Source organism: Nerophis lumbriciformis, linkage group LG12 (genome assembly GCF_033978685.3).
Source record: "Nerophis lumbriciformis linkage group LG12, RoL_Nlum_v2.1, whole genome shotgun sequence".
Taxonomy (NCBI): domain Eukaryota; kingdom Metazoa; phylum Chordata; class Actinopteri; order Syngnathiformes; family Syngnathidae; genus Nerophis; species Nerophis lumbriciformis.
The window spans coordinates 22,163,345-22,189,880 of NC_084559.2; the positions used below are offsets into that span (position 1 = coordinate 22,163,345).

The 26,536-nt window shown below is 37.5% G+C and overlaps 1 protein-coding gene and 1 long non-coding RNA gene across 4 annotated transcripts in view; both read left to right on the top strand.

The window, feature by feature from the left end:
* Positions 1-26,536, top strand: part of LOC133623107 (uncharacterized) — a 225,393-nt gene that overhangs the window by 182,760 nt on the left and 16,097 nt on the right. The window lies entirely within an intron of this gene.
* Positions 1-26,536, top strand: part of LOC133623105 (neuronal calcium sensor 1) — a 58,504-nt gene that overhangs the window by 17,453 nt on the left and 14,515 nt on the right. For all 3 annotated transcript variants that reach the window (XM_061986099.2, XM_061986100.2, XM_061986101.2), the window contains 2 exons: positions 11,303-11,327; positions 21,214-21,352. In XM_061986099.2, the coding sequence (XP_061842083.1) occupies positions 11,303-11,327; positions 21,214-21,352 (164 nt within the window). The remainder of the gene's footprint in view (positions 1-11,302; positions 11,328-21,213; positions 21,353-26,536) is intronic.

Here is a 26,536-nt window from a genome sequence, read left to right on the forward strand (position 1 = left end):
TATTGTGGGAAAGCGGACTCAGGTCCGCATGGAGCTGGAGGGGGCGTGGCCTCCAGCTCCGCCTGAATTTCGGGAGATTTACGGGAGAAAATTTGTCCCAGGAGGTTTTCGGGAGAGGCGCTGAATTTCGGGAGACTCCCGGAAAATCCGGGAGGGTTGGCAAGTATGTCTTACAGCAGCAGTTTAGCGTCTAATCAAACTTTGTACTGGTCCTTGTTGACAAAACAGTCACATGTAAATGTTGTGGACAAATAAACACAGAAGTATTTTTTCTTTTGTGGACATTATAGCAGGCGGGATGGCATGTCTGGGGAGGCTCCAGGCTGCAGCTTCAGCTTTAGTATGAAGCAGAGGAGAAGGAGGGGGCTGACTGAAAGCGTATACAATAAATAAATATGCAAGGTTGTCAAACTGTTCTAAGTGGCATTTTGCCTTTCTCAAAGAAAAATGCCCTATGCTTGTTTTAGGCTGTTTGAACCCTTCAAATCGCGAAAAAGAGTTCCTCGAGAGGTACTTCAAGAAGTGCGAAAGAGTGCAGGATTTTACAAAGCAATGATGAGAAACGCACAAGTTTGCAGTGACCACTTTGTTAAAGGTTTGATTGATATACTTTTAACGTTTAGTATTTCCCATTTAAGTTTATCTTGATATTTTTATATTTTATCTATTTATATTTTATTTTATTGTTACGGAGTTCTTCAATCGCATTTTGTTTCGTAAAACACCAACTTGGCAAGTCTCAATAAAAAAAAAAGCAAATGAGAGCAAAACCGAAATGAGTTAATAATATGTGGGCTCTGTACCGAGGATGTTGTTGTGGCTTGTGCAGCCCTTTGAGACACTTGTGATTTAGGGCTATATAAATAAACATTGATTGATTGATTGAATAAGCTTTTGCCAAAGGCAGCAGTCATAAATACAAGTTTCAGCACATATACAACGTTGAGATCTATAGTTATATATTGATAAAGACCAGGAAAGCCACACGCACTTGTGAGGACGCCGTTGCGTGCAACAACAACAAAACTCATGGCCTAAACTTACCCAGCCATGCAGCTTTAGTAAGTTGGGGTCACTTCGCCGTCTTCTCTCACGACCAGTCAAGCCTTCAGTGGTGTCTTCGATTATCATAATGAGTGGTTAACATAATGGGGAAATGAAAAACTGTGAATCAATGCGATTGAGTGATACTCCCAGTTTCGCAAGACGCAAAGTTAAATCATGAAATGCAACCTCACTCGAGCAAAAACGATGCATGATTTATCCGGTAGAGTCTTAATACTAATTTCCTTGACGCAGCCACACGCAAATAAATCTTAGACCTCCGTGCTTTTCCAAGCTTTTAATCTGTTTTGTTGTGTAGAATATGGTCTGGAGCACCAAGTTCGACATGTCTTGGAACGAGACTAATCTTTTTTTTTTTTGTAAAAAATAGGGATCAATTCTATTGCATAGTTAAATTTTTTGCTTGTATGTACTTTTAGCTGTAAGATCTAAGCCTTTTGCGGACTCAGATAGTTCGCACACTGTTTGCCGCACAGTAGCTATATTAGTTTCAGTTGACCACTTCGTTCACCGGAAGTTAGAAGGTCAGAAAAAGTCACGTGACTGAATACAACCTATACCCACATACAGTTGTGCTCATAAGTTTACATACACAATAAGGAGGCACTTAAAGAAAAATGGGCTGCATGGTCGAGTCGCCAGAAGAAAGCCATTTCTGCGCAAATGTCACAAAGGATCCCGCTCACATTACGCCAAACAGCACAGAGAGAAGCCTCAAAACTTCTGGAACAAAGTAATTTGGAGTGATGGCTTTCTTCTGGCGACTCGACCATGCAGCCCATTTTTCTTCAAGTGCCTCCTTATTGTGCATCTTGAAACAGCCACACCACAATTTTTCAGAGAGTCCTGTATTTCAGCTGAAGTTATTTGTGGATTTTTCTTTGCATCTCGAACAATTTTCCTGGCAGTTGTGGCTGAAATCTTTGCTGGTCTACCTGAATCCCTAATTTTCCACTTCTTAATCAGTGTTTGAACACTACTGATTGGCATTCTCAATTCCTTGGATATCTTTTTATACCCCTTTCCTGTTTTATGCTCAGTTAGTTCAATAGTTCAATTACCTTTTCTCGCAGATCCTTTGACAATTATTTTGCCTTCCTCATGACTCAGAATCCAGAAACATCTGTGCAGCACTGGATGAAAGATGCAATGGTCTGTCAGAAGCCCAGAAATTCACTGACCTTTCATACGCACACATTCATTACAAACAAACATGTCACAGGTGAGGATTGGAACCTTGATTAGCCATTCAAACCTGTTTGTGTCAACTTTTGTGCATGTTATAAGATCAAAGTCACTGGAGTATGTAAACTTTTGATCAGGGTCATTTGGGTACTTTCTTTTGTCATTTTGATTTAAAAAGAGTAAACACAGTTGTTTGCCAATAAATAGCTTCACACAACCATTAAGCATGAGTGGAAGAAAGGTTTTTGTGTTATCATTCATATTCTCTGAAGAATGGCCAAGAAATCATAAATTCTCCCAGGGTATGTAAACTTATGAGCACAAATGTAAGTGTTTCTAGCCCTCTGTAACATCGAAGTGTTCCCACTGTTAAAATCAGACTACAAAACACAACGTTCAGAGGCATCCAAAACTGCCTGCAAGCTCACGTCCAATAGGTCTGGGCTGATAATACATTTTGCTGGTTAATATATCGTTCCACAAATTGTCGATAAACAATATTATTGTCAGCATTATTTTGAGAAAAAAATAAGAACTAATGTCATCATTATATTATAATAATCAAATCAAATCAACTAATGCAAGTATTCTTTTCAAACTTAGATTTTTCATTAGTTTTTTTACTATTGTAATTAGAAGGTCAATAACTTTTAATTATCCTAAATAAGTAAACAATGAAAAATAACATTGACTTTAAAACTGTGTTAGGAATAATTGCACTTCAATAAATATTAAACACCTTAAAGTGCAATTTTTTTTCCCATTTGTAATACCTAGGTTTGCTGGTTTTTTGTTCACTTTCCAACAAATTGGGCATACCGGTACGTGTTAATGGGCTCATGTTGATCACTCGTTTAAAGCTGAAATGTTCCCACACAGGGACATTGGCTTTGCAATTATCGTTTTAGCTCCTAATTTTACCTCACAGTGCTTCTCACTAGCGAGTCGCGACCAGTTTATCCTGTTTGTGTAAGGTAAGGTCATTCTTCCGTCCACCGAGACAAGAAAATGTGGATGACGGACAAGAGGATTCACTCCATTCAATTAATTTTGCTCAGAGTGAACTCTCTTGTTTCCTGTTTGAAAGCAAAGTTATCAAGTTTATTTTCATTTCTCAGTCGATTGAATGATTAATGTTCAAATACATGATCCTTATGGTTTAAAGGGGAACATTATCACAATTTCAGAATGGTTAAAACCATTAAAAATCAGTTCCCAGTGGCTTATTATATTTTTCGAAGTTTTTTTCAAAATTTTACCCATCACGCAATATCCCTAAAAAAAGCTTCAAAGTGCCTGATTTTAACCATCGTTATATACACCCGTCCATTTTCCTGTGACGTCACACAGTGATGCCAATACAAACAAACATGGCGGAAAGAACAGCAAGCTATAGCGACATTAGCTCGGATTCAGATTCGGATTTCAGCGGCTTAAGCGATTCAACAGATTACGAATGTATTGAAACGGATGGTTGTAGTGTGGAGGCAGGTAGCGAAAACGAAATTGAAGAAGAAACTGAACCTATTGAGCCATATCGGTTTGAACCGTATGCAAGCGAAACCGACGAAAACGACACGACAGCCAGCGACACGGGAGAAAGCGAGGACGAATTCGGCGATCGCCTTCTAACCAACGATTGGTATGTGTTTGTTTGGCATTAAAGGAAACTAACAACTATGAACTAGGTTTACAGCATATGAAATACATTTGGCAACAACATGCACTTTGAGAGTGCAGACAGCCCAATTTTCATCAATTAATATATTCTGTAGACATACCCTCATTCTGAAAGCTGATCTGTCCAGTTTTGGAGTTGATGTCAGCAGGCCAGGGAAGCTAGGGTCGATATTCTTCTCTTGATCATCTTCGGTGGCATAAGGGACGGTGTGAGCCAAGACATCCAGGGGGTTTAGCTCGCTCGTCTGCGGGAACAAACTGCTGCCATTGCTTGCCGTGCTACCGAGGTCCTTTGTCCCTGAATTGCTCACACACTCCGGCAGATTCAGTGGGGGTCTGGCGGCAGATTTCTTTGACTTTATCGTTGGAAATGCATCTGTTTTGAGTGTCGCAGGATATCCACACATCCTTGCCATCTCTGTCTATCATAGCTTTCGTCGGTAAAGTGTGCGGAACAAACGTCCAATTTCTTGCCACTTTCGCATCTTTGGGCCACTGGTGCAACTTGAATCCGTCCCTGTTCGTGTTGTTACACCCTCCGACAACACACCGACGAGGCATGATGTCTCCAAGGTACGGAAAACAGTCGAAAAAACGGAATATAACAGAGCTGATTTGACTCGGTGTTTGAGAAAATGTCGGATTGCTTCCCGATGTGACGTCACGTTGTGACGTCATCGCTCCGAGAGCGAATATTAGAAAGGCGTTTAATTCGCCAAAATTCACCCATTTAGAGTTCGGAAATCGGTCAAAAAAATATATGGTCTTTTTTCTGCAACATATATTGACGCTTACATAGGTCTGGTGATAATGTTCCCCTTTAAGACTTTGTCATTGTTTAACACGAGTATCCAACATTGTAATTACATTTATACATTGGAAAACCGGAAAATCATCATCGGTCCGATGGAAAGTGCCCAGATTAGGCCAGAATTACTTCCCGACAGGTTTTCAGCCCCGCACCACACTGAACCACCAGCGGTCATATTTAAATGTCTCCAGGGTGTAGGCTTGGCCCATCTAATAGCGTGATGATTCTTCTGCATTGTCAAAGGCATAAAGAGTCTCACAGTGACAGAGTGCAAGCGGGAAGGGTTCTAGCGGACCCTCCAGGGCCGACCGGCCGAACGGGCGCCGCGCTCGACTGCATGGACGGATCGCATTATTGCCCGTTGCCTCTGACTGAGTTATATAACTTTTTTTTTTTTTTTTTACAATAAGCCATGGTAAACTCCCGCTCCATTTCTGACTACATTGACTTTAGAGGCCAATTTAATGGTAGATTTGCTTGGCTGACAGTCATGAGATTGACCGTGACATTCAATGCCCGGGGCACATGAATGCTCTCTAGGTAAAAATGTACAAATTAAAGCTATCTGCCTTGATAGCCCCTGTACAAGCAGAAATCCCCAAAGGTACAATTTTATGCTTTTATATGGTTTTGATTATATGCCATTTTTGCAGCATAAGCATATATATTTATATGCTGTGTGTATGTATATACCAACGTGTGTGTATATATATATATATATATATATATATATATATATATATATATATATATATATATATATATATATATATATATATATATATATATATATACATACAGTATATACACACATCATACTTGCCAACCCTCCCGGGATAAATATTCTCCCGAAAATCTCCCGATTTTCAGCCGTCGCTGGAGGCCACGCCCCCTCCAGCTCCATGCGGACCTGAGTGAGGACAGCCTTTTTTCACAGGACAACAGGGTGACAAGAAATAAATCATCCAGACTAGAGATACATTGTATTATTATGTTTATCTTACCTACAAATAAATATATTTATTAATTTAAAAAAAAAAAAAATACATTTTTACTATATTTTGCTAAAAACATCAAAATTAATTGTATTTTTTCTGACTCCTTATTACATCCAGGCATTAGAATTATACATTAAAATAAACATATTTGAAATAATTAATTTTAAATGATCATAATAATTCATTTAAAATGACCATATTTAATTATTAAAATAATTGCTTGTTTATCAACACTGTTAGCATTTTATTCATTAGATTTTGAAGCTGTCAGAAGCCAAGTTATGTTATATTCCTTAATATTTATTTATGCAAGTTTGAAGTATCAATTATCTAAACACAGTTTTGTTTGCATATTTTCAGGATGTAGATATATATATATATATATATATATATATATATATATATATATATATATATATATATATATATATATATATATATGTATGAAATACTTGACTTGGTGAATTCTAGCTGTCAATATACTCCTCCCCTCTTAACCACACCCTCAACCACGCCCTGCCCCACCCCCGAACACGCCCCCACACCCCACCTCTCGAAATCGGAAGTCTCAAGGTTGGCAAGTATGACACACATACGGGGCGGCATGGCGTAGTCGGTAGAGCGGCCGTGTCAGAAACCTGAGGGTTGCATGTTCGCTACCCGCCTCTTGACATCCAAATTGCTGCCGTTGTGTCCTTGGGCAGGACACTTCACCCTTGCCCCCAGTACCGCTCACACTGGTGAATGATGGGTGGTGGTCGGAGGAGCCGTAGGCGCAAACTCAGTCTACCCCAGGGCAGCTGTGGCTACAAATGTAGCTTACCACCACCAGGTGTGAATGAATGATGGGTTCACACTTCTCTGTGAAGCGCTTTGAGTGTCTAGAAAAGCGCTATATAAATCTAATCCATTATTATTATTATTATTATTATTATTATTATTATAATGTCATGGCTGTCTTGAGTTTCCAATAGTTTGTACAACTCTTATTTTTTTGTGATAGAGTGATTGGAGCACATACTTGTTGGTCACAAAAAAATGTTCATGAAGTTTGATTCTTTTATGAATTTATTATGGGTCTACTGAAAATGTGAGCAAATCTGCTGGGTCAAAAGTATACATACAGCAATGTTAATATTTGGTTACATGTCCCTTGGCAAGTTTCACTGCAATAAGGCGCTTTTAGTAACCATTCACAAGCTTCTGGCAAGCTTCTGGTTGAATTATTCACCACTCCTCTTGACAAAATTGGTGCAGTTCAGCTAAATTTGCTGGTTTTCTGACATGGACTTGTTTCTTCAGCATTGTCCACACGTTTAAGCAGTACTTTGTGAAGGCCATTCTAAAACCTTAATTGTAGCCTGATTTAGCCATTCCCTTTACCACTTTTGATGTGTGTTTGAGGTCATTGTCCTGTTAGAACACCCAACTGTGCCCAAGACCCAACCTCCGGGCTGATGATTTTAGGTTGTCCTGAAGAATTTGAATGGACATTTTTAAAGTTCTGCATTGGCCCAAACTCTCAAAAATGTGTGCCATTTTTTTACCCGATTCGGACTGTTTAACCATCCACACACACTACTCACCCTAGATATCTAAGGCAAAACATGTTCTCCCTTTCCCCAAATTCCCGGTTTTCCTGGAATTTTCAGAACTTTCTCCCCATTGACTATGAATGGCCAATATGCAAACTTCTGCATATCCTACATTTCTCATCTGATTTGCCAATGCACTGTGAACATACTTGTGAGGACATTAGCATGCTTACGTTTTATGCTAGCTTATTTTTGCTAATTTTGTATGTTTAAACATAAAAATCATGGTTTGTTATACTCACTGCTGTCATGCAAGTATGCTAACAGTTCACGTGTGTTAGCATGTTAACATAGTTGTGAGTATGTTAGCATGCTAACATTTTATGCTAGTTTTTTTTGTGTGCAAATTTTGTATGTTTAAACCTATGGTTTGTTATACTCGGAACTGTCATGCAAGTAGTTGCATACTTGTGCGAACGTTAGCATGCTAACATTTTATGCTAGCTTTTTATTTGCTAATTTTGTGTGTTTAAACCTAAAAATCATGTTTTTGATAATCAAAGAGCTGTCCAGTACGTTAACTGTCAGCATTTTTATGAGAATGTTAGCATGCTAACATTTTATGCTAGCTTTTTATTTGCTAATTTTGTGTGTTTAAACCTAAAAATCATGTTTTTGATAATCAAAGAGCTGTCCAGTACGTTAACTGTCAGCATTTTTATGAGAACGTTAGCATGCTAACATTTTTTGCTTGCTTTTTAGCTAATTATTTATATCGAGACCAAAAAACATGAATGTTGATACTTGGTGCCATCTTTGAAGTATGTTAATGTCTCTTATTAGCATGCTAACATTTTTTGCTAGCTTTTTTTTAAAGCTAATTTTGTATGTTTACACCTACAAATCATGGTTTGTGACACTCAGTTTTAGGTCAGCTTTAGGTCTTCAACATTTCAAACACTTTCGATATTGATTGAATTTTTTTTTTGATTGAAGTATTTATTTCAAACCTGCACAATACAACAACACACATTTTTTTTTTTTTTTTTTACATTTTGGCAGAGACATTTATGCATGGCTTGAAAAGGGGTTGGATGAAGCAATTGCTTATAATATCCCAACCCCTCTCACTCACTCCCTATTTAACATAAACAATATAATACAAGAACAATACTATACAAACAAAAACAAGAAAAACTCCTATACACTAACAATACAATAGTACCACTGTTACTATGGGACAAGACAAGACGAGACAAAACACACACACACACACGCACGCACACACACACACACACACACACACACACACACACACACACACACACACACACACACACACACACACACACTCTCTGACCATACACCTCTCTCCCATCGCTCTGTGCTGAGGGCATCACTCTCTTTCCTCCTCGTACATCTTCAGTACTTCTTTTTTAAACAGTCTTTTAAATGTAATCATGTTAGAACAGGTTTTTAACTGGTCCCCTAAGTTGTTCCACAGACTGACTCCACGCACTGAAATGCACATTGATTTTAAAGTTGTTCTAAATTTAGGAAAATATAATTTTTTGTTTCCTCTTAGACTGTAACTATGGTGAGCATCTCTATCCTGGAATAGGTTTTGTATATTGGATGGTAGAGAGTTTTGGGATGCCCTAAACATAATTTGAGCAGTTTTAAAGTTGATCACATCGTGCAGTTTAAGTTGCTTTAACTCCATGAATAGTGGATTCGAACGATGTAAGTAGTGAACATTGGACACAATCCTAATGGCCTTTTTCTGCAGAGTGACTAAAGGCTGTAGATGAGATTTATAACAATTTCCCCAGACTTCAACACAATAGTTTAGATATGACATAATAAATGAATGATACAATAAAAGCAGAGCATTGGTGTTCAATAAATGACATGATCTCCTCATCATTCCAACACATTTAGCAACTTTTGTCCTTAGGTAATTTATATGAGGCTTCCATGATATATTTTCCATCTATTACCACTCCTAAAAATGAATTTTGTTGGACATATTCTATTGGTGTATCATCAATAACAATCCTGATGGGTATTTCACTTTTGCGATTGCTAAAGAGCATGATTTTGGTCTTCTTTAAATTCAGAGACAATTTGTTGGTATTAAACCACGTTTTTAACTTGATCATCTCCTCAGTTACAGAGGCCAGAAGTTGCTTCAGGTCGTCACCTGCACATGTAATGGTTGTATCGTCAGCAAAGAGGATGAACTTCAGCAGTGTTGATACTTTACATATTTCATTGATATACATTATAAATAGTGTGGGTCCTAGTATCGAGCCCTGGGGGACTCCACAGGTTATGTTCATGAGTGTAGATTGATGTTGGTCGATCTGAACAATCTGCTGTCTCTCATTCAAGTAGCTCTTCAGCCATTTCCCTGCCACTCCCCTTATGCCATAGTTTTCCAGTTTATTTACCAACATCTGGTGGTCAATGGTATCGAAAGCCTTTTGCAGATCAATAAAAATTCCTATAACAAATTTGTTTTTCTCGATACCATTAGTAATGTTCTCTATTAAATCACTTAAAGCTAATGAAGTTGACCTATTTTGTCGGAACCCATATTGACAATCATATAATAATTTGTGCTTTCCAATGAAGCCACGAAGTCTATTATCAAATAATTTTTCCAATATTTTTCACAACTGTGGCAGAAGGGAGACGGGCCGGTAATTTGTGAAGTGGTGTTTGTCTCCAGATTTGAAGATGGGGATGACTTTTGAGAGTTTCATTTGTGAAGGAAATTGTCCAAGTTGAAAAGATAAATTGCATATGTATGTGAATGGTTTGATGATTTCTTCCGCTACGTTCCGGACGGTCCTCATGTCGAGGTCATAAATGTCACGTGATGTTTTGTTCTTGCTTTTCTGAATAACCTCTAAGACTTCCTTTTCGACAGTCGGAGTAAGGAACATCGAATAAAGATTTTTTTCAATAAGTTCCGTGGGCTGTTCATCATTAATTGGGATTTTTTTTGCCAGCTCAGGCCCAATATTAACAAAAAACACGTTGAAGCCGTCAGCAATCATCTTCTTGTCAATTATGATTTGGTCGTTCTCAACAAAAAACTCTGGATAACAAGGACTGTTTGAACCATGCCCAATAATTGTATTTAATACCTTCCAAATTCCCTTTATATCATTTTTCTTTTGGATTAATAATTTGGTGGTGTATTCTTTCCTGCTTGCTCTTAATATGCTGGTTAATTTATTTTTATATGTTTTGTATTTTTGTTCTGTTTCTATGGTTTGATGCTTAAAAAAAGTCCTATATAAATAATTTTTCTTTTTGCAAGCGTTCGCAAGCCCTTTGGTTATCCATGGAATTTTTGTGGAGTTAGTTATAGTGCATTTTTTGATGGGGCAGTGTGTATCATAAAGTGAGAAAAAAATGTCATGAAATAAATTATAAGCTGCATTTATATCTGACGTTTGAAAAACAGAATCCCAGTTTTGTTTCGCTAAATCATTCTTTAGTGCTGTTAATGATCTTTCTGTTGTGTCTCTACGATAATATTCACTATTTACAGGTTTGGATGTTTTGCAGTTAATATTGTACACCATGAACACTGGTAAATGATCACTGACATCACTAACTAACAAGCCTCCAGTTACAGTCTGATCTACAATGTTACAAAATATGTTGTCAATAAGTGTCGTGCTGTGTGTTCAATATTCAAACTATTCTGTCATTCTACATCCCATCAGTATTTCAGTTGAGCTTCAGCATCGGGGCTTTCACACGCAATTCCTACAGGAATTGCACATTGTAGTTATCTTTTCTTCATTCCCTCTAACACTGTACAATGTCTTAATTCTCTGTTCAAGGTAGCCAGACTGCTTGCTATTTTTACTGAAGTACATCTCGCCGCATGTTTTGTGTCTAGAACAACTGAGCAAATGATGTTATGAATTTGTTCCTCTGATCTAGAAAACTACTTTTTAAAGAACTTTTCACTGCAAGCTAACTGACACTTTGTATTTCTCTTGCAGTTACAGAGAAAGAAGTGCAACAGTGGTAAGTCTGGGCTTTCATTCCTCATTATGAGATCCACTTTCATACATTTTAGCCAGGATTTGGTCTCTCAACCAAAGTTTGCTTATTTGTATATAACACTTCAAGGGTGTGCCCCGCCTTCCGCCTGAGTGTAGCTGGAATAGACTCCAGCACCCCTGCGTCCCCGAGTGGGACACACAGTTGAAAATGGATGTATGGTTGGACTTCAGTTCTTAAAAATAGATTGACTTTTAGACCTGATAACGTTGATGTGTTCCTGAACTACCTTTTTGCACTATTTGGATAAGAAAAATCTTATCAGGGAAGAATGGTGGGGGCTATAAGGAAATTTGACTTTCAAATACTTAATGACTACACTATCTACACTGCCAAAAATGACCATAAAAACTATGGCAAGCATTTGTTAAATAGCAACAGTAAAACACCATACAATCAAAATTAGTTTATCACAGTAGTAAAGGCAGTGAATTCCTGCAAACCAAGAAACAGTAGATAACCTAAATTACTATGGTTCTTATACGTAGAAAACAAATGCCTTTACTGTGAGAATAATGAAAAATTGTACAATGCATTTGCAAATAGTCTAATATCACAAGCATGCAAATATTCTAAAATATATGGCATTATTCTGTCTAAAGATTCTGGAGATTGTTCATTTAAATGTACAGCATAAATGAATTGTTTTAGGGGTTTGTGTTAAAGCATTAGCCTCGTTAACGTTTGGCTTACAACATGTTTTCTTGTATTTTTTATTTAGCAAGTCGTCTCAGACATTGAGGGGTTACGTCTATGTGCTTCATTGTAAACTGCATCGAAATGAACCACCCAGTGTGTTTAAGTGTACTGGAACTGGTTGCAAGAAGCTATTTAACAGATACGGGGTATCTAAGGTAGGGATGTCCCGATCCATGTTTTTGCACTTCCGATCCGATACCGATATTGTTTTTGCATTTCCGATCCGATACCGATACTGACCGATACCGATACTGACCGATACTGGCCTATCCGAGCATGTATTAAAGTTTAAAGTTATTTAGCCTACTTAGTTGTCAGAATCATGTTGAAAAGGGTTTTAGTACTCTTGATAACAACTAGCCAGCTGAATTAGGGGAGTTTGAATAATACACAATGGTTGGTAACAAGAAACTGACCTGTTTATTCAAGGATAAACACAAAATAGACAAAATTATACATGACAAACATAAATGGCATCATTGAACTAGGGCTGGGTGATATGGCCTTTTTTTAATATTGCGATATTTTAAGGCCATATTGCGATACACTATATATATCTCGATATTTTGCCTTTGCCTTGAATGAACACTTGATGCATATAATCACAGCAGTATGATGATTCTATGTGTTTTGATTGATTGATTGAGACTTTTATTAGTAGGTTGCACAGTGAAGTACATATTCCGTACAATTGACCACTAAATGGTAACACCCGAATAAGTTTTTCAACTTGTTTAAGTCATTGATTCATGATACAGATATATACTATCAGATATATACTATCATCATAATACAGTCATCACACAAGATAATCACATTGAATTATTTACATTATTTATGATCCAGGGTGTGGAGGGGGGTGCCTGATGTAAGTGTCAAAAAGACAGCCAAAAGAGTTTGATATGAGAATAAATCTAAAGTTAAAATATAGGGTAGAAATGCACCCATTTGCAGGAAATGTAGTCTTGATTTTCAAAATGTTCTTTCAAGGCTTGCATGTCTACATTAAAACATTCTTCTTCATACTGCATTAATATATGCTACTTTTAAACTTTCATGCAGAGAAGGAAATCACAACTAAAAAAATCACAAATTTTTTCATACGGTGTTGATGTGGAAATTTTTGCCTCTGCATTTTGATGGTGTGGACGTGTGGCACCGAATGGAGATAAGCGTCTTGACAGACGTCACAATATTTGAACAATGATGATGTTGTCTCTGTCGTGTCCGTGTGTCGAAAATTGTTATGCGCTTATTTTTTTATTTGATTTTGTGCGTGGCATGGATTTGCTATGCGCAGAGGACGCTTAAACAGTGCGCAATTGCACAGGCGAGGGAGCGTTGCTCGCACGGCTGCGCTAGCATCACAGCTAACGTTAGCCATGCTGCTACCTCTCTGCTCGGGGAGGACGTATACGTATGTGACGTATGACGTGACAGTATGTGACGTGTGTAAGAAGGTGCGCTCGCTGTCTGTGAGAGGGAGACACAGGAAAGAGTGAGAAGAGCCTGTCGTGTAATGCCAGCAGCTAAAAGCAACTGCGTGAGAATTGTGGATGTGTTGAAGGTGTGCTGGAAAATGCGGAACGGAAATTACGGAGCAGCAGAAAAGTGTAATGTATTATTTAAATCGGTGCGTTGGAAAACACGGACCAGAGTTTTTTTTTAAACTGGATCTGGATCGGCATTTTCCCATGCCTTGCCGATACGCATTTTTTGGCAAATATCGGCAGCCGATCCGATCCAAATATCGGATCGGGACATCCCTAATCTAAGGCTCATTTTTAATAGCTCACTTGAAGGAACATTTTGTAGAGGGCTATGTTGTGAAACTTGTACAATTACTTTCAAGTTAAAACCATGTACCGCTCACATGTCTCGTAAACACTGGCATTTTGCAGATACTAGATACGGTGGGGAAGTGGTTAGCGCTAGTACCTTGTTCTGAGAATGTCCTGGATTCGATTCTATCCAGGGGTCTTTTTTGTGTGGATTTTCTCGTTCTACCCATGACTGCGTGGGTTCTCTCCAGGTACTCCGGCTTCCTCCCACCAAGGGATAGGCTGATTGGCAACACTAAAATTGGCCACAATTTGTTTTACGGTAAATTCCGGGCAACCACAGCTGCCAGTATTTTACTGTAAATTCTATAGGTTTTTTCGTAAAAAGGTAACAATTTATCAGTTTTTTCATAGAAATTTACTGTAAGCAAAAATAGTTATCAACTGTAAAATAACGGATTCGACATCAACATACCGTAATGTGCTATATACCCCGTGACTGTATTTTAATCAGTGAATTCCGGCAACCACAGCTGATTGTATTTTACTGTTAATTGAGCCACTTCTGAGAGCTATTCCTTCCTATTTGTTCTCTATTTGTTAAAACATGTTGATTTGCTCGGTCAGAGCCCACAATATGATATAGCATGTACAGTACATAGATCAAAATGACATATTTATTTGCGAGAGAAACCCAAGGCCAGGAGAAGTCACACAACAGTAGTGAGAGTGATGATTACTGTTGAAGTGTGAATTTCTGAATGTGATTGCAAAGGCATGATCTGACAGCCGCAGGCATTCGGGTAGCAAGTTCTGCACCTTCATTACGGAGACGATTCAAGCATGAGTGCAGTCATCTCTTTTGTTTGCTGAATGCTGATGCTGCTAGGGTATTGTTTAGGGGGGGAAATGAAAAAACAAAGAATAGCACATCTAATAAAAGAGAGCACCATAATAAAACAATCATCCTTTCTTGTTCACACTTCAGTTCTCGTGCTTTGGTTTTAAATTTCATAATCAAATTACTCATGCTTGAAGAGAGCTCTGCTCGTCATTGTTAATGAGTCCGGTTAGAGATGGCCTCCAAGGTGTCTTGTCGGAATTCCACCCTTTAGTCCCCCGACCTCAGAATATACTGTATTTTATAGAGCCAGCCAGCCCACCATCACTCTCCCTATTTTTCATGAAAACGTATGCATGAGTCGTCACTTGGAAATTAACTGCAATCTACATGACTGAGTCTAAGGGGTGGGAGAGAATTTTACCAGGGGAAATGCCAGATGGCGTGTAATTAGCGCACACGTACTGACACAAGAATTAGCAAGGTTAGCAGAATGCATGTGTTGCACATTAAAATCTAATCTAATTCTTCCCAAAAGAGATATAATTGTTTGCCTGAAACTCACTAGAAATCAATGCTGTAATATCAATTTCGAACTAATGTTGAAACCAACCATGAAAATAATCCTACAGAATTCCAAAGCAAGCACTCCAAGCCGATAACTGAGGGCTATAGTGTCAGTAATAAATACTTTATATGCCTGCTGGATCTTTATTGTATTCTTATGGACAATTATGATTCTGCTCCGCTCCTACACTGTGCAACACGACTACAAGCACAGACTGTGTGTGTGTGTGTCACCAAGTCAGATTTCTCGTACATACTCATGTTCTTGACACATAAAGGTGATTCTGAATAAGGCTGTGACGATTGGCTGAGACTAACGTGCTGTGTGTCGTCTGGTGACTCCAGACATGCTGGTGTAAGTGGAATGAATGTTACTAAATCAACTTAGCAATGTGAATTATTTTGGCTGAAAAAAAAGAATGCATTGGTGTTACTGTGCAAGTGAAATTATGGGGGAAATAATAATTTGATGTGTTGCGATTTGTGAATCTCGTTCCTTACATGAGCAGTTAAGATCAGTCCAGAGAGACAATATAAAACAAAAACACCCAGATAAAAAATTAATGGTTACAAATGTATTTGTTTTTAATTGAGTGAAATGATGTGCTACTGAAGCACACAAATGTGTGCTGTCCTAATTGCCATGATACCCAGCCCTAGTTCCTTCAGCAAGAAGCTTAATAAGAATGTTGACTCTCATTCTGAAGCTATATGCAAGAGCTCACACCATGCTGTTTCTGAGGATGGTTCTGAGAAAGGGGAGCGATCAGGTCAGTTATACATCTATAATATTAACTAGTATCACTGTCACCAAGAAAACCATTCGTATTGAGATCTTGCAGTGGCATCAAGGTACCGCTTAAAAAGGCACATATAAGGGCGCATGAAAATCAAATCTTCAATAATCTCCCAAACACTGATGACTGACCATTTAGGATTATTATTAAAGAACAAAACAATAAATTTGGAAACAAATACAATTAGAATTAATATTTTATAAGTTACCGTATTTTTCGGAGTATAAGTCGCTCCGGAGTATAAGTCGCACCGGCCGAAAATGCATTAAAGAAGGAAAAAAAACATATATAAGTCGCATTTTTGGGGGAAATTTATTTGATAAAGCCCAACACCAAAAATAGACATTTGAAAGGCAATTTAAAATAAATAAAGAATAGAGAACAACAGGCTGAATAAGTGTACGTTATATGAGGCATAAATAACCAACTGAGAATGTGCCTGGTATGTTAACGTAATATATTATGGTAAGAGTCATTCAAATAACTATAACATATAGAACATGCTATACGTTTACCAAACAATCTGTCACTCCTAATCGCTAAATCCCATGAAATCATATACGTCTAGTAGGGCTGCGAATCTTTGGGTGTCCCACGATTCGATTCAATATCGATTCTTGGGGTCACGATTCGATTATAAATCGATTTTTTTCGATTCAACGCAATATTCGATTCAAAAACGATATTTTTCCGATTCAAAACAATTCTCTATTCATTCAATACATATGATTTCAGCAGGATCTACCCCAGTCTGCTGACATGCAAGCAGAGTAGTAGATTTTTGTAAAAAGCTTTTATAATTGTAAAGGACAATGTTTTATCAACTGATTGCAATAATGTAAATTAGTTTTAACTATTAAATGAACCAAAAATATGACTTATTTTATCTTTGTGAAAATGTTGGACGCAGTGTGTTGTCAAGCTTATGAGATGCAATGCCAGTGTAAGCCACTGTGACACTATTGTTCTTTTTTTTTTTGTATTTATTTTTTTAAATAAATATCTAATGTTAATGTCAATGAGGGATTTTTAATCACTGCTATGTTGAAATTGTTACTAATATTGATACTGTTGTTGATAATATTTATTTTTGTTTCACTACTTTTGGATGGTTCTGTGTCATGTTTGTGTGTCCTCTCAATTGCTCTGTTTATTGCTGTTCTGAGTGTCGCTGGGTCGGGTTTGGTATTTTGTTATGGTATTGCTGTGTATTGTTTTGTTGGATTGATTAATAAAAAAATAAAAAATAAAAAAAATAGATTTTTGAAAAATGAGAATCGATACTGAACCATACAATGTGGGAATGGCGATTTGAATTCAAATCGATTTTTCCCACACCCCTAAAGTCTAGTCTGTTACGTGAATGAGCTAAATAATATTATTTGATATTTTACGGTAATGTGTTAATAATTTCACACATAAGTCGCTCCTGAGTATAAGTCGCACCCCCGGCCAAACTATGAAAAAAACTGCGACTTATAGTCCGAAAAATACGGTATGCGGGCACTTGAAAATCAAATCTTCAACAATCTCCCAAACACTGATGACTGACCATTTAGGATTATTATTAAAGAACAAAACAAAAAATTAGGAAAAAAAATACAATTAGAATTAATATTTGATAAGTTCCTGAGTTGTCTCAGCATCCAAATAATCATCAATCAGTTCCATTAAAAAATGTGTAACTGTTGATTAGAATATTCTGAATATCGTATTTGCGGATGTTGTTCTGTTGTTGTTGTTTTTGTTTTCTCCGTCTTAACCCCTCTTATCCCCTTCTTGTACCCCATTTTTTTCTTCTTTCTATCCCCTCCTGCTCCGGTCCGGCTGTGCCAAACATGAAATAAATCAATGTATTAAAGTCAAACACAAATAAGGCAACAAGAGACATATCCTACGCTTCTCTTTTGTAATGTAAATCCCTACAGCAGATATGGGCATCTACATCAACAATATGATTTGCCTTAGTGGCTGGACAGGACTTCCATCCATCCATCCATCCATTTTCTACCCCTTGTCCCTTTCAGGGGTCATGGGGGTTGCTGGAACCTATGTGAAATAAAATAAAAAAATATATTTCTATTTCAAATCCTATATAGCAGTGGTCCCCAACCGGTACCGGCCCGTGGATCGATTGGTACCGGGCCGCACAAGAAATTTTAAAAAAAACATTTTTTTTTTTTTTAATTAAATCAACTTTAAAAAAAACAATATACACTTACAATTAGTGCACCAACCCAAAAAACCTCCCTCCCCTATTTACACTCATTCACACTCATTCGTACAAAAGGGTTGTTTCCTTCTGTTATTAATATTTCTGGTTCCTACATTATATATCAATATATATCAATACAGTCTGCAGGGATACAGTCCGTAAGCACACATGATTGTATTTTTATATGACAAAAAAAAAAACGTTGACCGGTCCGCAGCTACAAAAAGGTTGGGGACCTCTGCTATATAGGGTATAATTATATAATATGTCATCAAATATATCTATATAAAACTGTCTAAATCTAATGCAAAACATTCCAATATATATAACTGGTCTTGTATCTTGTTCATGATAAACCAAGGACTATTGCACAAGTGCAAATTACTCTATAATTCATTGTGAATTATGAAATACTATTTCACACTCTTCTAAAGCTTAAAGGAACCACTCTTATGTATGCACCAGCGTGTTTGTCAATGCACGCTTTCTTCTGCCTGCCAGATATAATATTTTAATGTTGGGTTAACTGACTGAGGAATTCAGGTGAAGTGCCTTGGCCTGAAAAATATGACACGGATTATATATTTTGCACTCTAAATCCCAATTCAGATGTATATTCTCTCTGCATAATAGCGAGACGCGCTTTCATTTCCTGGCATTTCAAAGAAAATGGCACGGTGCTCTCTCCTCTTGCTGAACTTCAAGCGGCAGTCCTTAAAACGCTTCCCTCTTGTCAATGACTGCATGGCGCTTGCTTCATTATCTCCAGAGCAGATTAAAGGTAGTTTAACAGAAGTGTGAAGCTAACAGATGTACTCTGCATCAGAGCACTCCTCCTCCAGCAATGCTCCCCTGTGAAAACCCGGGGAAGTTTTGTCAATGATCAAATGCAAAGGCTTACTTGAATGCATTTTCTAACTACAGTATTGTGAGTGTTATTATTGTCACTTTTCTTTTATATCAAGGTTTACGTCACCACTCTCTTGTTTTCTCCCTATCAGTTAATGTTAGACTGATTTCTTCATGTAGCTGTACTAGGAAACTGCCCACCTTTGAGTGACTTGACTTGAAATTGCTGATGAATAGTGTCTACTAGGGGTGTAACAGTACGTGTATTTGTATTAAACCGTTTCGGTACGGGGGTTCCGGTTCGGTTCGGAGGTGTACCGAACGAGTTTCCACACGGACATATTAAGTAACGTAACGCACGTTGTGTAAACAATGCACACTGAGGCACAACACACGGAAGTGTGTTGTGCCTCAGTGTGCATTGTTTACTCAAAATGCCGGACATTTGAGGCATTTAAGAAACTCCGCCCTGACAGCTCCACAAAAGAGGACATGAAAATTTTAACAATTTTTAAAAAAATTCAAAATGTTCCTTTTTTTTCTTTCTTTTTTTTTTCTCAGTGTACATGAATGAAGGTGTGTGTTGCTGGACCCGACTTGGACATTATCTGGACTGGACCTGGTTTAAAAAAAAAATACTTTAAACTAAGCTAATTTCATTTACAACCAGGTCTGGTGAAGATAAGGTCCTTTTTTTTTTTTTTTTTTTCTCTTTTTTTTCCTCTTTTTTTTTTTTTTAGATAAGATGAATAAATATTTTCTTGGATAAAAAAGAAAGTAAAACAATCTAAAATAATTACATAAGAAAAAAGAAAGAAAAAATAGTAATTAAATGAAAATGTTAGTGGACCAGCGGCACAAACAATCAAGTGTGCTTCAGGGACTGTGTCCCTTGCAGAAGTGTTGTCCATGTTGTGGGAACCAGAATATTGATAGCAGAAAGAAACAACCCCTTTTGTGTGAGTGGGTGTGTATGAGTGTGAATGGGGGAGGGAGGGTTTTTTTTGGGTTGATGCACTAGTTGAAAGTGGATCGTGTGTTTTTTGTCTATGTTGATTTAATTAAAAAAAAAAAAAAAAAAGGGGGACATGAGTTAGTGTTGCATGTATTTTCAATGTACATTCAGGGTTAAGAAGGGGTTAAAAACAAAACAAATTGTGCGCGCAGCAGCATTCGTGAGGGAGGGGCAGAGACAGAGAGAGCGAGAGAGTTCTGATAAACGCGCATGCGTTGCCAGGCTCTGCTTTTTATCCATAGATTTATCAGATTTAATTTTTTATTATCTATAGCAGGGGTGTCAAAAGTGTGGGCCGGAGGCCATTTGCGGCCCACAGCTAATGTTTTAAAGGCCCATGGCACATTCTAAAAATACTACTAAAATAAACAAAAACATAACAAAAGTGAAATAAAAAAGCTTAAAGGTTAAATGTAATTTAGAAAAAGTTGCAATGTTGACTAATAAAACAAAGCTGTTTTTTTTTCTTTCAAACTGTCATTGCTCAAAACATAATATTGAATCAAAATCAATGTTATTATGAATTATTGACCTATCCAGCGTTCCGATTACTTCACATCAAATATTCCACTAAGAAAAATATTTTTGGTGGAAGATTTTGCAAATTTGGTAAATAAATAACCCAAAAATTTATATTTTGTTGTTTTCTTACTATACTGAAAATGAACCGAACCGTGACCTCTAAACCGAGGTACGTACCGAACCGACATTTTTGTGTACCGTTACACTCCTAGTGTCTACATTTAGTTTAATAGACATTAAGTCGCTCTCTAGATATGTTGTTTCCAGAGGCAAGAGGAAGCCCTCAGACTTATCTATAAGCTGTGCATTTGATCAAAAGAAGACGAGAAAGTAATTTGATTAAAGCGAATCACTCAGGGCTTGCTATTGGATTAGGGCGATTTTGTTATCTGTGAATGAGACAAATAGCCTTGCATTCACTTTTTTTTTTTTTTTTTTTTTTTTTTTTTCAAACGCATCCTTACAATGTCCCCAGTGCAGACGTACAGACTTTATCATGATTGTGTTAACCTGTAGTCTTTAGTTCTACATTCCCTTTACGTGATGTGTTTGTTGTCCCGACAGGTACAAAGGCTTCATTAAAGATTGTCCCAGTGGCCAGCTTGATTCTGTGGGCTTTCAGAAGATATACAAGCAGTTCTTTCCTTTTGGAGATCCCACAAAGTTTGCCTCTTTCGTGTTCAATGTGTTTGATGAAAACAAGGTTTGTAATGTGCACTTTCTAATACCATATTCAAGGAAACCCTTACAGTTGTGACTGGAGATGTGCGGAGTAATCTGCCATCGATCAGTATCGGCCGATTTCCGAGAAAAATATGTGATCGACCTTTGCCGATTCATGCCTTTTTATGCCGATACCCCCCTGGCTTATATATTATTTATTTATGGTCTCTCGGCTGACAGTGGCAGCTAGCAGCTACATGTTTATCCCAATACACAGTGTGTACCGTATTTTTCGGAGTATAAGTCGCTCCGGAGTATAAGTCGCACCGGCCGAAAATGCATAATAAAGAAGGAAAAAAACATATATAAGTCGCATTTTTGGGGAAAATGTATTTGATAAAACCCAACACCAAGAATAGACATTTTAAAGGCAATTTAAAATAAATGAAGAATAGTGAACAACAGGCTGAATTAGTGTACGTTATATGAGGCATAAATAACCAACTGAGAACGTGTCTGGTATGTTAACGTAACATATTATGGTAAGAGTCATTCAAATAACTATAACATATAGAACATGCTATACGTTTACCAAACAATCTGTTACGGTAATGTGTTAATAATTTCACACATAAGTCGCTCCTGAGTATAAGTCGCACCCCCGGCCAAACTATGAAAAAAAACTGCGACTTATAGTCCGAAAAATACGGTAGTCATTACCTCCATTGCGACAGATAAACTGCATTTTTTTAGTTAATCATTATCAAATACCTTTATCACTGGAGGACAAGCCTAAACATGTTACACACCGAGCGTGAGTAAGCAAGTAACAGCCATGCTAATCACTAAGCTAGCTACTGAGCAATCTTAAAACAACACAAGAAAAAAGTGCTTAGTAAACTTTAAGAAGTCGAGATGAAACCGCGTTGCAACAGAAAGTAACCAGTACGAATCAACCTTAAAACATTACAAAAACCCAAGGAATATGGGGGTCATTACATCCTTGCAAATAAACTACAATAGATATTAAAATGGATCCATCCCAACTAGGGCTGCAACAACTAATCGATTAAATCGATTAAAATCGATAATAAAAATAGTTGCCGATTAATTTAGTCATCGATTTGTTGGATCTATGCTATGCGCATGCGCAGAAGCAATTTTTTTTAATTGTTTTTAATTTTTATAAACCTTTATTTATAAATTGCAACATGTACAAACAGCTGAGAAACAATAATCAAAATAAGTATGGTGCCAGTATGCTGTTTTTTTTCAATAAAATACTGGAAAGGATAGAAATGTAGTTTGTCTCTTTTATCCGATTATTAATCGATTAATCAAACTAATAATCGACAGATTAATCGATTATCAAATTAATCGTTAGTTGCAGCCCTAATCCCAACAATATTAGATTATTTATGGTTAGATATTCAGCCAGGAAATCCCAATTTCTGACTTGCCCTTATTAGCCAAATTCTTCGAAAACACAACTGTTTTAAAAGTATTAATATGGGACGGCGTGGCGCAGTGGAAGAATGGCCGTGCGCGACCCGAGGGTCCCTGGTTCAATCCCCACCTAGTACCAACCTCGTCATGTCCGTTATGTCCTGAGCAAGACACTTCACCCTTGCTCCTGATGGGTGCTGGTTAGCGCCTTGCATGGCAGCTCCCTCCATCAGTGTGTGAATGTGTGTGTGAATGGGTAAATGTGGAAGTAGTGTCAAAGCGCTTTGAGTACCTTGAAGGTAGAAAAGCGCTATACAAGTACAACCCATTTATCATTTATTTAATATACGCACTACCGTAACAGCTTGATGGGAATTAAAAAAAAAATGGGACCCTGCTCACTCCCTGCCAAATTAAGCCTATTTGGAATAATCCTGATTTTCTGCTCAACAAGAAACCATTGAACTTTCCAACATGGCATGATAAGGGAGTCAGATGCTTTGAAGATATCATCAATGGAAACAGTTTTAAAGACTTAATAACACAGTATGCAATGAATCCTAACAAATTCCTAGAATATATACGAAGCAAGATTCAACAAAACAACATGGGAAAGTAACCCCACTACCGTTAAATTCTTCAAAATATCTGCTCCTGACGTCGTATTCGTTTAATCTGGAGCCAGAAGATGTTTAAAGAGGACACGATGCATAAACTTAAAATCAGAAGTATTTATTCCCTATTGGATACAATTCTAATACAATTTGTCTGAGCGCTATCTGTCCCTAGTAGCATTTAATACGGCGACTTACACAGGGCTGTCCGGAGGCGCCCTCTCCCTCGCGCTCTTTCGTAATCCCTTCATCCTTCATTATCTTGATTATATCCCAACATAATATATCCCAACACTCCCAAAACTTTATCCAAATGTTATGCTTTATTATTTAAAAAGATAACACAATAGCTATACTAACTTCCAAATGGAACCTATATGTATCCACAAGCTGTGACACAGAATTCCGAAAACAAATATGCCTCAATACTTCTCGTTTGATTAAGAATCCAAATTTAACATTTTACAGAATACATTACGCCGGTCAAAGAATGTTTAAAATGGGTTCAGCTGACTCTAACATTTGTGTACACTGCTCCGATAATAAGATAGGAAACTACTCACTCTCAATGTGGTCCTTTTCTCCTGTCAATAACTTCTGGCGTGGAGTGTGCGAAAACCTTTCACTCGCCTTAGAGATTCCCCATTTCCACCTCCCACTCACTCTGCCTGTTGGGTAATCTCTCCACAACTGATTTTGATACAAACAAATCATACCTTCTTATCAACGCATTAGGCATCGCCAAGAAAACTATTCTCACGAATTGGAAATCAAAAAATAATTTATGTATAACAGGGTTTCCCCGAGACTTCCACGATACCTGTAGTGGTGGGGACCTGGTCACCATGATGTCATCAAATAATTTGTCTAATCTGTTATGATGATACAATGTTCTTAAAAAAAGTTTTTTCACTAGTGTTTTTTTTTATTGTCTTTAGTTTTATCTTGCTTCTGAATGTGTGTTTTAACTCCTATGCAGCACTTTATGAAACTTTTATTGTTTTCTAAAATATGCTGTATAAATAAAGTCAATTGGATTGGATTAAAAGGCTAAAAAATGTATACGTACATTTAAAAACAATTATGTTATTATTCATTGGAATTAGGATATATTTTTATATTGTTTTGCCATATTTTCAATGTGATTTGAGAATTTTTCAAATGTCATTCTAGAGCATACTTGCCAACCTTGAGACCTCCGATTTCAGGAGGTGGGGGGTAGCGGGGGGCGTGGTTGGGGGCGTGGTTAAGAGGGGAGGAGTATATTTACAGCTAGAATTCAACAAGTCAAGTATTTCATATATATATATATGTATATATATATATATATGTATATATATATATATATATATATATATATATATATATATATATATATATATATATATATATATATAGACTTGACTTTCAGTGAATTCTAGCTATATATATATATATATATATTTATTTTATTATATATATATGTATATATATATATATATATATATATATATATACATATATATATATAATAAAATAAATATATATATATATATACGTATATATATATATAAGAAATACTTGACGTTCAATGAATTCTAGCTATATATATATATTTATTTTATTATATATATATATATATAAGAAATACTTGAATTTCAGTTTTCATTTATTTACACATATACACACACATAACACTCATCTGCTCATTGTTGAGTTAAGGGTTGAATTGTCCATCCTTGTTCTATTCTCTGTCACTATTTTTCTAACCATGCTGAACACCCTCTCTGATGATGCATTCTGCTTCGTCTCCTTGTTGTGTGCGCAGTTGTGCACTGCACTCTCTAAAAGCCGTAGATGTTATTGTCACATATGCATGTCCAGTAGATGGCAGTTATGCCCTGTTTAAGAGTGTCACAACATTGCTGTTTGCAGCAGACAAACTGCTTTATGGTCGAAAACGTGACTGCTGTTGATGTGTGTTGTTGCCGCGCTGGGAGGACGTTAATGAAACTGCCTAACAATAAACCTGGAGGGGGCGTGGCCTCCAGTTACGCCAGAATTTAGGGAGACTTTCGGGAGAAAATTTGTCTCGGGAGGTTTTCGGGAGAGGCGCTGAATTTCGGGAGTCTCCCGGAAAATCCGGGAGGGTTGGCAAGTATGTTCTAGAGACTTTTAATGACTTTTTTTTGAATTACTAAAAACTGCTAGAAGCAAATGTAATCTTCTTTTGGTGTTATTATAAAATGTTGTGTTTAAAGACTCTTAACTTCTGTCCCTCGATGTTGCTGACGGAAAAGGCGAGCTACAGTAAGAATTACGTTATGTGTGATGATGATGTGTGACTCAAATGAGAGAGTTGGGTCGAAGATAATACCGAGATTCTTTACCGAGTCGCTTTGTGTAATTGTTAAAGGTAGGAACGGCTGGGGCAGTGAGTGGAATGGCTGGATATAGTTGTTGTGTTCGGGATGGCTGTGGTTGTAATTGTGGTTGTGGTGTTGTTTAATGCAGTGGTGCCCAACCACTGGGCCGCGCCCGGTACCGGTCCGTGGATCGATTGGTACCGGGCCGCACAAGAAATAAAAAAAAATTAAAAATAATTTTTATTTTTTATTAAATCAACATAAAAAACACAAGATACACTTACAATTCGTGCACCAACCCAAAAAACCACCCTTCCCCCATTTACACTCATTCACACTCATTCGCACAAAAGGGTTGTTTCTTTCTGGTTCCTACATTATATATCAATATAGATCAATACAGTCTGCAGGGATACAGTCCGTAAGCACACATGATTGTATTATTTTGGTGTCTTGGTTGGGGCCTGCTGGGTCTAGTCTGTCGTGGCAGCTCGGTGCGCTGCTTGGTATTCTGCAGTGTTGCAAGGCGGCCAGCTGTTGGGGTAGTGACCTTGTATGTCAGCGTGTCTGTTATTTTTTCTTCTCTCTTCCTCTTTCGTCAGGGGGAGCATCCGCCGGGGAAGTTGCTGGATGTTTCATATCCATCGTTAAGGTCCCTGCAGGTGGGGTGCATGGTTACCGTGGCCCCGTGCTGGGCGGTTCTGCAGCGGCCGACTTGGGTGAGGCGGCATAGGGCGAGCCCTGCCGTGCTCTCATGAGGGGGTTGGGCTCGTGGGGGCCCGGTTGCTGGTGGGGCTGGGCGGTCTTCCCGTTCGGCTG